Source organism: Pygoscelis adeliae, unplaced genomic scaffold (genome assembly GCF_000699105.1).
Source record: "Pygoscelis adeliae isolate BGI_AS28 unplaced genomic scaffold, ASM69910v1 Scaffold95, whole genome shotgun sequence".
NCBI lineage: Eukaryota > Metazoa > Chordata > Aves > Sphenisciformes > Spheniscidae > Pygoscelis > Pygoscelis adeliae.
The window spans coordinates 1,565,205-1,576,438 of NW_008824869.1; the positions used below are offsets into that span (position 1 = coordinate 1,565,205).

Below are 11,234 nucleotides of genomic sequence, written 5' to 3' on the forward strand. Positions count from 1 at the left end.
TCTGCGCTCGCTGCTCTTCGGCGCTGCCCCAGATCCGTCTCCCCCGCCTCCCATTTCTTCCCTTTCCTTAAGAGTTACGAGAAACTTCGCCACGCTTCGCGAGAACTGCATCTCAGTGGCTCTCAAAATCGCAGCCGCTCCCTACCTGTCTCTGACGCGGCGGTAGCCGGCGCATCTTCCTTAGGAGAGAGGGGGTTCTCTCACCACAATGGTACCGGTTACAGGTGCCAGCGGGAGGGAAAACGAGCATCTTCTACCCAAAGCGCTCAGCTAGTCTGTGCTGCTGTTTGCACTGGGCCAGCAGAGAAGCGCAGGTACCGCACACAGCTGCTGCGAGGAGGTTGGCGGCCTGGACGCCGCGTCCTCAAATGGCTGCTTGAGGCGGTGGCAAACTTCAGCGAGGCTGAAAAGGAGGGCTCATCCGCTTAACCGTACAGGTGGCTGCACAGCTGTCTTCGAAGCTTGGGCCTTGGGCCCCCCGTACTACTTTCGCAGACGTGTTGCCTCCTGCCTTGTATGTGCTCCTGCTGCTCGTCCAGCAGGTGAGAAATGAGATGGGTTTTACTGCAACTGGATGAGGTCATTATTTTGTGTCGTATATCAGCAACTGTAAATGCTTGTTGTGAGTCTTGAATGGAAAGGAGCTGAATTAAAAATGGAAAGAAATGTTTGTTTCGGTGCTTCTGAAGCCTTTTGTTTACTTTCTGCATAGCAGCACCTTACTCAACTGCAACCATTTCTGCCACCTGGCAAGTTTTTGCAGCGTACGTGTGCAGCACGTGAACCTGCACATCACTGCAGAGTGTATTTTTCAAAGACCATTTTTGGGGTACCATCACACAGATGTCCAAAACGCTCTCCTACCGCAGATGAGGTGACCAGTGATAACGCTAGGGACTCACCTTTCCTACAGGGAAGTAGTAGCTCTGCTACTTGAACAAAGCTCTACTTCGCTCCGCAGACCTGGAGGTTTGATTGCCGAAGTTAAAAATACACAATGGAAGTCTTTAATTCTGACTTTTGGATGAGGAGCCAAAAGTTCTTGATTTCAGACCATCTGACTCATTCAGAGAGAGTATAACAATCAAATTGTGTATAAACTGCACAATTTAAAACATATTATTTAATGGCTCATATTCCATATATCACTTGTGCGTTGTTATAATCATGCAGTTATACCAACTTCTTTCCAAACTTTTCTTGGGAGCCCGTGCCACATATTGTTTTTTCCTTAAGCACAAAGGTCTAAACAAGCCTCAGGCTGAAAATAAGAGTAGCCCAGATTAGGAAGCCAACTTTTGTTCATGTAAATACAAGTGTTTTGAGAAAACATTGAGAAATCAGGTATTTTGAAGTAACGGTTACCTACATGGAAGAAACTGCCCAGGCTGACACCAGTTCTCCAGGTTAGCTTCCAGAATAACGCCAGGACACTTTTAAGTCTACATGATAACAAACTTCATACAATATTAAGATTCTAAAGTACTCAACTGGAAACAGACAACTGCCTTAACTTAGGTTGTTTGCCCTTACTTGAAATTGTAAGGGTAAAAATGCTGAATTACAGCATGTTGCTGCATGAACATAGTTCAGTTTTGGTCACTGAAAAAACGTCCTAGATGTTCAGGAGTTAATCCATTGATGGAAGCCAGACTGACTAGTGACGCCAGACACTGGGTGGCGGGAGGAATGACAGGTTGGCTTGAACTCCTCAGGCTGAGCAGCTGCACAACAGCTCGTGCCAGCACCAGGGAGGGACCATTCCGGTCTCGGAATATTCGAAGCAGCCAGGGGCAACTTTCTTTGGCAGCGGTGCCGTCCTAAGGTGCTCGCTGACTCCAGCATAACATGCAGCCCAGCACGCAGAATATCCAACCGCAATAGACCCAGCAAGACTCCAGCAGGAGAGCCCCCTGGCGAAAATTTATCTAAAGCTTGGGAGGTAACAGGTGATTGGAGAGAGTCTTGCCTCATCAAGGAAAAGTTCCACAACCTGCAGGTCTGAGTGCAGTCGGATGAGAATGCTCAGCCTCATGAGGCTTTACATCAAACTCGTTTTCTTTGTCTGGTAGGTAGTAACTGAGAGGGAGCTCAAAGGACCGCTTCCTTGGTGTAAAAGCAGAGCCTACCATAGAAACAGTACTGCTGCACTGCCAGACAGCAATCCTCTGGTTTTGAGTGAGGAGAAAAAGAACAGGTGCATTTATTTTTCCACACGGGCTGGCAAAATTCCCCCTTTAAAAAAAAAAAAATCCCCATTTGCTAGAACTGCATTACCCATTCAGAAAACAGAAGCAGGTAGTATGTTTCACACCAGGTCTTTGAAGACTAATATTAATCTTCTTATGACAACTGCTGTAAGAGAATTGAAATTGAGTATGTGAGCAGCTCTAGCCACCTAGTTAGGAACTAGCTCCTAGCAGTTAACATTTTGGTGACAGCGTAGTCCCTAAACCTCCAATCACAACAAGAACTTTGTTTATTCCAGATTAAGAAATCTGATAGAGATTATACCTGTTAAGAAATGTTCCTATAGTGTCTTCGGATACAGTTTAAGCAAGCTGAAAGCAGTGAACAGACATGGGATGTTTTCAAAGGGATTTTAACATTGGCAGAGGTGGTAAAAATTATTATATAAGGTTTTGTTTTGCAAATAGGTCCACTGAATTAGAAGAATAAACAGCAGGTTGTTTCTGCAACTGGCTCCCTGTAGCCACATTCCTAGCAGAAGGACACTAGGGCCAATAGGACACAGGAATCAACCACCCAAGTTGGACCGGTTTCAAGACTGAAGCCTTAGCTACTTCTTTGCAGTTTTTTACAGGAGGAGGGGGGCTGTGGGTGCTTCACTTGTAGTTACTGCAGTAGCAAAAATAGCAGATTGCTGCAAGTCTTCTAACCAGTCTGTTGTTCTGTCAACTGATTTTGAAAGATGAGCATTAAAATTGTTTTATATTCTGCATTAGAGAAATGCTGTTGCACTGAAGCAACCATAGGAAGTCCCTGCAAGACATAGGCTAAAGACACAGTGCAGATAAGCTCTAAGTCACTCCTTGAACACATTGCACAATAAATGTTGTCATAAGGATTATGACAGGAATTCCTACGGTAGCCAAATTCCCTTCAATTGTCACTTTATATCTCATTCTACAACTATAGTCACGGTGAGATAAAAAGAAATATTCACTGTACTGTTCATAAAACACGTAAATGGGTCTTAAGTACCTTGAAATTGGCCATTCCTACCAAGATGTATTATCACTAAATCATCTGTCTTCTTCTCTCCGCTTTTGATTTTCTAAAGCAACCCCGCTGCAACTGGTGGCAGAAGCTACCTCCTGGCCCCTTCAAACACTGATGAGCCCCTGTTTTTGCAACTGATGGACAGAATCAAGCTAGTATTAACGGGAGATGCTGTTTTATTGCATACCCTCACCACTTTTCCTTTCTCCTTCTGCACTGGTCTTTGTAAACATAGAGCAGTGAGTATAAGCATGGGTGGAGCACCCACTGGCATGCAAAAGAATTCCCTCTCCACTTCCAAGGAGGACCTCTGACAAATGTGCCCAGCCTCCAAGCCCATCTCTGGGCAGCGGTGGCATGCTCTGCCCTGGGGAGCGGGAACCAGGACCACCCAGGCTGAGCCGATTAGACTCCTCTGTGTACTTGGACTGCTCCATCTCCACAGACAAATGAAGAAAAAGCCCCAAACCAAACCATGCCAGAGAAGCAGGAATCAACCTGACAGCTGGCAGAGATACATGAACCCTTCTTCAAACCATTACAGCTTTGAATCAACAGGCAAAGTTCAGGCCCGTGGAGAAATAACCAACATATCACACAGGCAAGAAGTTGGACTGGGACTGCTTAACCCACAGCCTGTTCTTCTGTCAAACAGGTCCAGCTGACTGCAACTATTTCTTCCCCACATGCTCGTCATATGCCATTGCATGTCCCATGGCCGCGGGGTCACCTCAGCCAGCTGGTTGCAGCCGAGGAGTCTGCAGGCAGCTCCTGCTCAGCACCACCCACTGTGCCACCTGTGCATCCTTGCCCATGTCTAACAGTGCAGCCAGAACTTCTCACGTCAACAACCTTTAGGAGTAGAGTTGTTTTCTCGTAAGGAAATATATAATAGCTCAAAGGACCAGAAACGAGAAATGTCTCCACAGACAGGATCTGCACAGCATGCCGTGGGAAAATCCATGCAGGCTCCGACCAGTGCCGAGCCAATGCATGGTGCCCAGCATCGGAAGGGACATAAGGTTTACTCACTGTCTATATTCCTCTTTTTATTCTGTCTTATTAAAATGGCTATTATTTTATTAAGCCATTTTTTGTTGGACCTTTCTTCCCAAGATGCAGAAAGAGCCCTGCACCATCTCCCTCTCTCCCGCACTTCACCCCTCCCTGGGGCAGAATAATTACTAATTACAGGATCATTGCATTCAGCAAGAAGCTGCCGATACTGGGGAGTGAGATGGGAAAGAGGGAGTGTGGTGGGTTGACCCCAGTCAGCAGCTAAGCCCCCACCCAGTCGCTCACTCACTCCCCCCCAGCAGGAAGGGTGAAACCGAGAAAAAAAAAACAAACTCATGGGTTGAGATAAAGTAAGTTTAATTAGTGAAGAAAAAGAACAAAAATAAAAGTGATGCAAAGGCAATCACTCACCACCTCCCACCAGCAGACCAATGCCCAGCCAGTTTCCGAGCAACAGCTACTTTGGAAGAAACTATACCCGCCCCAGACCATTTTCATTGCTGAGCGTGATGCTACACGGTCTGGCATGTCCCTTTGGTCAGTTGGGGTTAGCTGTCCTGGCTGTTTCCCCTCTCACCCTCTTACCCACCCCCAGCCTATTTGCCGGGGGGCAGAGTGAGAAACAGAGAAGGCCTTGATGCTGTGCAAGCACTGTTCAGCGACAGCTAAAACACTGGTGCACTATCATCAACACTGTTTTGGTCACAAATCAAACGCAGCACCATCCAGGCTGCTATGGAGAAAGTTAATTCCATCCCAGCCAGACCCAGCACAGGGAGTGAAATGCACTTTGGGAAATCCTTAAACTGGCTTTATCTCTGAAGAACGAGTGAGGGTGCAAGTGCAGTGCCTTAAGTCTCACTAGAACTATCCCTAGCCTTCTCTGACTCATTTTCTCTCCCTCTTAATGAAGCTGTGGAGTGGCCTGGAAGCAGAAAGAGAAAAGAAAAATGACAGAAACTATAGCTTCGGCATGATTCAAAATACCACCGTGGGATCTGGAGTCAGTAGCATTACAGCAACCAAACTATTTTTTCTTTCTCTCTTCCAGGACAAGGACAAAGTGCTTCTGGTAGCATTTACTCACTGTAGCACACTCCTGGTTTGCTTCTGTTGAGATAAGCCCAGCATCTGTGGTACACGTTAAGAACATCTTCTACACATAAGAACAGAACAAAACGAATTTATGCTGCCCTTACCAGGAGCAAAGAGTGCAGCAGGGGGGAAAAAACCCAAAAAACAACTTTACTGTGCAACAACTCAGTCCAAGACAATAATCTAGATGAGACAGATGCGAACATTGCGGTCTGATTTTTCTGAAACCCCAAGGAGCTGCAGTTATAGGTCCTTTCCAAATAACACAACATTTATCCCAGAGAGAAGCTGAACATCCTCAGGCGTCCTCTGAGCCCCTCCAGCCAGCACCAAAAGTGGGAGCAGCCTTGTGGGGGTCAGCTCCCCCTGACCCCAGTGTGACTCGAACACACAACTTTCTGATCTGAAGTCAGACGTGCTGCCATTGCACCCTGAGGCCATGCCACCGCACCCCTTCCCCTGGCTACGGAGGGCCAAGTCTCCAGCGCTTTTCTGCCCAGGTGACACCTGTGCCAGCCTGTGCTGGCAGCATCCCTTGGCACCCACTGGTCCCTCTACATCCTTATCATTTCAGATGCCTTTTGCCAGGCATGTTTGGAATACGCACCCACAAGACTCCTGCAGGCAAACGCCACGTGAAGCACTAAACAGAGTAGGGGTGGGAGGGCCTCCTACAGCAGCCAAGCTGCATAAAATACCTGTCATACTCTTAGCACCCCCCTCTCTGCCGCAAATGTCTCACAGAAGAAAGCAAGTGAAGCAAGCAGGCCACTGTCAGTAAAGGTTTCAGTCTTAAAAGCACATTTGCAAAGGATCTGTGTTTCAGACAAGGAAGCGCAGGATTTTTTCTCCCAACAAAACCAGCCAAAGAATCAGATTTCCACACCCTTGGGTGTTTGTATTACTGTCATTGCTCACTGCTTCAAACCTTGCTGTTAGAGCACATATCGTTTATCCTACGCGTGATGTTCCCTGGTGTTACTCCCCATATTTGCCCAAATCCACACATTTTCTGCAACTGTAGTGCTTTCCACTAATTCAAGGTGAATTTAAACTGCCTGTAGCAGGAAAACACTCCAGTTGTCTTCTCTGGGATAAATTATCTCTGAAGCTGCAAGGAAGCATGAACATAGCTGCAGTTTGCTCACAGGAAACTTTAGCCATGGTTCTTTACAGCTTCTGGAAAAGCAAAACGTGTGTCTTCAAATGAACCATTCCCTCCTTCGCCCAGCTTCCAGCCTCTTCAGCACAGGCTCTTCTATCAAATTTTGTAGAAAAATACTCTTTCCATCACACACCCCCGCACATGCCACATTTAATCTCTGTGTACAAAACACACCTTCTGCTCTGGACTATGAGGTACCTGGAAGAGAGCCACACGAGGCTGTGGGATCTGAACACGTGGGGTCAGATCACTGTCCTTGTGCTGCAGAGGCTGCCTTGTCTCGCCCTCACAGCGGAGGCTGGCAGAGCCTTGCCTGTTACACACTGCATTTTCTTCAAGAAAGCTCCACCGTGCACATATGACACCCAGCGTAAGGAGCAAGACTTGCAGGGTGATTTGCATGCAGCCTTCAGATCCAGTGTCAGGCGTGCCACCAGTGGGCCACGAGGCCAGAGAAACAGACCCCGCGCACTTTGCCACTCGGGACGAACACCTCCAGCTCCCTCCTGCAGCCTTTCAGGAGGGGAACTGCTCGATGAATGCTCCTCCACCCTCATTGTCCAAAGACAGTAGGAACAAGGCTGGAGCAGAAAGCAGCATGGGAAGTAGCATCTCTTACCAGCCATGCCTGGGAAACACAGATAGAGATTTCTGGATTGCCACGTAATAATTCAGTCAACAGCAGCTAGACGGGCGATTTCACACAGCCACGAATTACACACAACTCTTCACAGAGCCAAAGGATGCCACCATGCCAGCCCCTGTAGTCGAAGCATCTGCAACGGGCTTTCTGCTGCTGCTACATTTATCGCCAATGCAGGACACTTACAGGGAAAACTATACCCTGTTTTCTGTAGCGATACATGATGCCCATAGTACACACAAGGAACCTCTGATAAAGAATATCCTGAACCCTGTCAGTTTTCTTTCTGGAGAAACTTGCAGAAAGGGGCTGACTGAACAAGTTTCACAATAAGGGGATTTGTGAGCAGCAGTCCCAAAAAGCAACACTTTAACTGAAGGCAGAGCACCTCCATCAGGGATAAGGTTTCCCTGACCGCTGGAATTACCATTTTGTCTTCAAAGATACAGAGCCTGAAATTTGAACCATGCACAAACACCCAAGCTTTTAATACTCACCTCAAATGACTTGTCTCTTGAAGAAGCACTACAGTTGTCAGACACCATTGACCCAAATGCCTTTTCCCCACGCCTGAAGCATTTGCATTTTACTCAGCACATCTTTCCATGCCTTTAAATAACAGCCACTTGTTACTTCTACTGATGTTACCAGATGAAAGAAAAGTGATGTCTTCGCCAGTAAGTATTCCAGTGGAACAAGCTTTCAGTGAACTACACTACGCTGAGTCAAGAGAAACAGGTAAATGTTAATAGTTTGCTTGCAAGAAACATCAGCACCATTTAGGATTTCAGCATATAAAAGCTGATGACCTAGCAAAGCCAGACGCTTTTTCTGCACATTGTGTCCCTCTAAACAACGACTGCAAAGTGACACAAGAGAAGCTTCCTAAGAGAGAGGGAGAGGCCAAGCACAGCGCGACTCAAAGACCCAACCCTACAATTTGGTAGCAGAAATACCATGACTGTGGTGCAAGAGCTAGCTTGTACCTAGCCCTTTTCTCTTCAGAGAAAACTTTTACAATTGACCATGCCTCTTCCAGGAAGAAAAAAAAAAAAACAAAACCCAAAAATTTGCAGTGTGATTTGCATCCTGCCTTCTGATCCACAGCCAGACAAGCTGCCATGGTGGCCCAGGAATACTTGCCTTCTTGTCTCCTTCCAGGACTAAATTTCTGTTTTCTTTCTTACCACACACGTAATATCAAGCTTTTTCGAGACGCCCTCTCTCTGATCTCACGTCCATTCCAAAGCAGCCCTGAGCCAGACATGCTTGGAGTTCGTGACCAGAGGATTCCTGACACGCGGTATATCGAATGTCATTTGTCACCAAAGAGGAGAGGGAAGGGACTTCATGTAACATCCAAACAACAAGAGTAATGCATCTCTACAAAACAATTCCTTTATCATTCCACACCACAGGCTTTGACAGCATGGCATCATATAGTAGTGGTGTTGAACTTGGAGCTTAGGACTATAAATGTTTAAACATACTTTTATTTCCTATCACGCTACCCTGACTTCTCATTCCAGCATTGGAGGGACTGGAATTTCCCTAGGAAAGAGCAAGAGAAACACGCTTTGGATACCATTTCAGCATAAAAGCACAATATGAAGACTTCACAGCACAGGCCTGTAATTCTGAACCAGGATGGAAGCAGATGACTCCCCAGCCTCTAGGTTACCCTGTTTTTCATTTTTACTTCATGTGCTTCATACCAGGAAGACATATTTAAATTGAAAGTGACTAAAGTCTAAGCTTTTTACTGAAAGAAAGTAGCATAGAGCATAGTTTGGCATGGAAAATGAATTTATGTTGTCAAATCTTCTCTTTTGTTCCTCTCTCTAACCCCCTCGAGACCTGTTTTTGTATTCATTGCCAACACGAACTTCTTGGTACCCTTTTAGTAAATGAAATATTCTTTACTTATTGCAGTAAATACTCTTAGGAGCACTGGTAGCACTGGTTGTTTACTGGTTCTCAGCCAAACCTCTGCTTTTGAAACCAACAACAACAACAAAAAGATTTTTGCTCAGCTTCCCTTAGCCCACGAATGCACGCCTAACATGGATTACTGCTTTTAAAATATGGTTCATCTTACATTCCCAGATTTCAGACCCTGGAAATGTATGTAACAGCTCAACTCTGAAAAACTGAGCCCTCTGAGGGGGGAGAGAATAGAGGACAACAGGGCAAAGCCGAGAGCGCCAGTTATATTTTAAATAAATTCATTGTTAAGGATAGTCTTTTTGGTCTTGCTGTTTGTCGCTTCTATTCTTAGGTTTTCTGAACTTTGGGACTTTTCCACGACCAGTTTTGGCTTTACAGACACTTCCATTTTTTACTCCATAAACCCAGCTGTGGACTGTTGGCCTAATTCAGCTCAAGATTTGAACTAGGAGGGCCATTCAAATTAGTCACAAAGTAAAAGAACCAGACCTTTGGAGGGGAAAATGCATGGTGAAATACTTCCTTCAGTCTCCTTCACACTTTAATTGCCCTTCCTCCATTGCTATGCTGGCTGGATACCACGGTTTTTTGTTCTGACCCCACTGACCTGCCTCGCAAACAGGAGGAGCTATTTACCAAAAGCCTTTACCAAGTCATGCCTGTTTTCAGTTGAACTCTAACCTAGCCATTGCTAAAATGCAGCACTACAAAGATTTAGTGCGATTCTTGCAAACTCGTTGGCCGTATAATGCTTGCTCCTCCACATTTCCAGCTGTTTCTTTACCCCTGCAAATAGGACTCTCTGACTTTATTCAAGATGTCTGGATGCAAGCAGACAGAGCCACTTCAACAGCCTCCAGGGGAAAATGCTGCTGCCCCAGAGGGATGTTTATGTAGCTGTTCTGGCAGGAGGGAAAACCAGGAAGACTATGGCTGTTATCAGGAGTGAAAATGCAAAATAGTACAGTTCTACTATCTAGCCCTAAGGGAAAGGAGATTTATTAGCAATGAATAAACAGGTTAGAAGCAACAATTGTTTCTTATTATTTATGCAACAGAACGAAAAAGCTATGTGGTTGCAGCTAGTGGCTGTGTACAAATGCAAAGCATATGCATATTATTGTTCAGATTGTTTTATCTAGAAGCTTTCTGGAGCAGTAACACTGCAAGAGCATTCAAGCTCTGCAAATCTTTCTTGATTTTTCTTTCTACAACGAGAAAGGCAAAGAGGATAATCTGCAAGAGTGGGAAGATAAGGATGTACAGAGGAGAAGCCACCATTACGGGAAGCAGGCAGCAATGTGGAGGTTTGCTTTGATCTTTGATTGCCAGAATCTCACCACAGAGATTAACGCACCTTCCTATACGAGGCGGGGAAGGTCAAGAAGGAAAACTTATTACGAAAGATTCTAAGTGGTAGGCTTGAAAGAGATAATCTTTCCAGCATTTCAGGTCACTGCTAACTCGGGAGAGAAACTTGTTATGGATGAAGGCACTGCTAGTGTTTGGCGTATCTATAAAGTAATAGACTAAGGAAAGCTATTGCCCAACATTGATACTCTCCTAACCATATAGAGGTGGTGAACTGAAAACCTCTTCATTGACATCAGGCAACAGTTACAGCACCCAGGACATCTGCGTACACAAGACACCTCTGCAATAGATGCACCAGGAGCTTTTTATGCTACAAAGCTGACAGCCGCGGGGATGACCTACATGCAAACTGCAAGAGGCACCACCCAATTCTTGCTGATCCCTTCGGTCTCGTCTGTTTAGACATTCTGGTGCAAGGACCTTCAACAAGTGCGGTATTTTTACCGCTCCGTATTACAAAACGAATTACACGGGGAAAAGGAAACAAACCTTAAAAAAAGAACAAACCCAGAACTTGGGCCTTGTTGGTAGACAAGCATTTTTCATCGCCTGTCACTTCCGTCCTACGAAATTGTAAGACCTCTGAGGAGCAAACCTCAACGGCCTCACTCAGCGTCTGCCCTGCAGATTACGATTTCTTTAGAAAATAAATGAACACCGCTGCCAGATGGCATTTAATGGTTCGCCCACCCCCTCCGGAGCGCCGCGCCGCGGAGCCTCCCCGGCCCGCCCCGCTGCCTCGCCTACCGG

The 11,234-nt window shown here is 46.0% G+C and overlaps 1 protein-coding gene and 1 non-coding gene across 2 annotated transcripts in view; one reads left to right on the plus strand and one right to left on the minus strand.

Moving 5' to 3' along the window:
* Nucleotides 1–5,722: 5,722 nt before the first annotated feature.
* Nucleotides 5,723–5,794, minus strand: TRNASTOP-UCA. The gene has a single exon. It is a non-coding gene; the product is annotated as a tRNA-Sec (tRNA).
* Nucleotides 5,795–6,709: 915 nt separating this feature from the next.
* HSBP1L1 (heat shock factor binding protein 1-like 1) overlaps nt 6,710–11,234 on the plus strand; it is an 8,072-nt gene continuing 3,547 nt past the window's right edge. The window contains exon 1 of the mRNA XM_009324492.1: nt 6,710–6,890. Within this exon, the coding sequence (XP_009322767.1) occupies nt 6,710–6,890 (181 nt within the window). The remainder of the gene's footprint in view (nt 6,891–11,234) is intronic.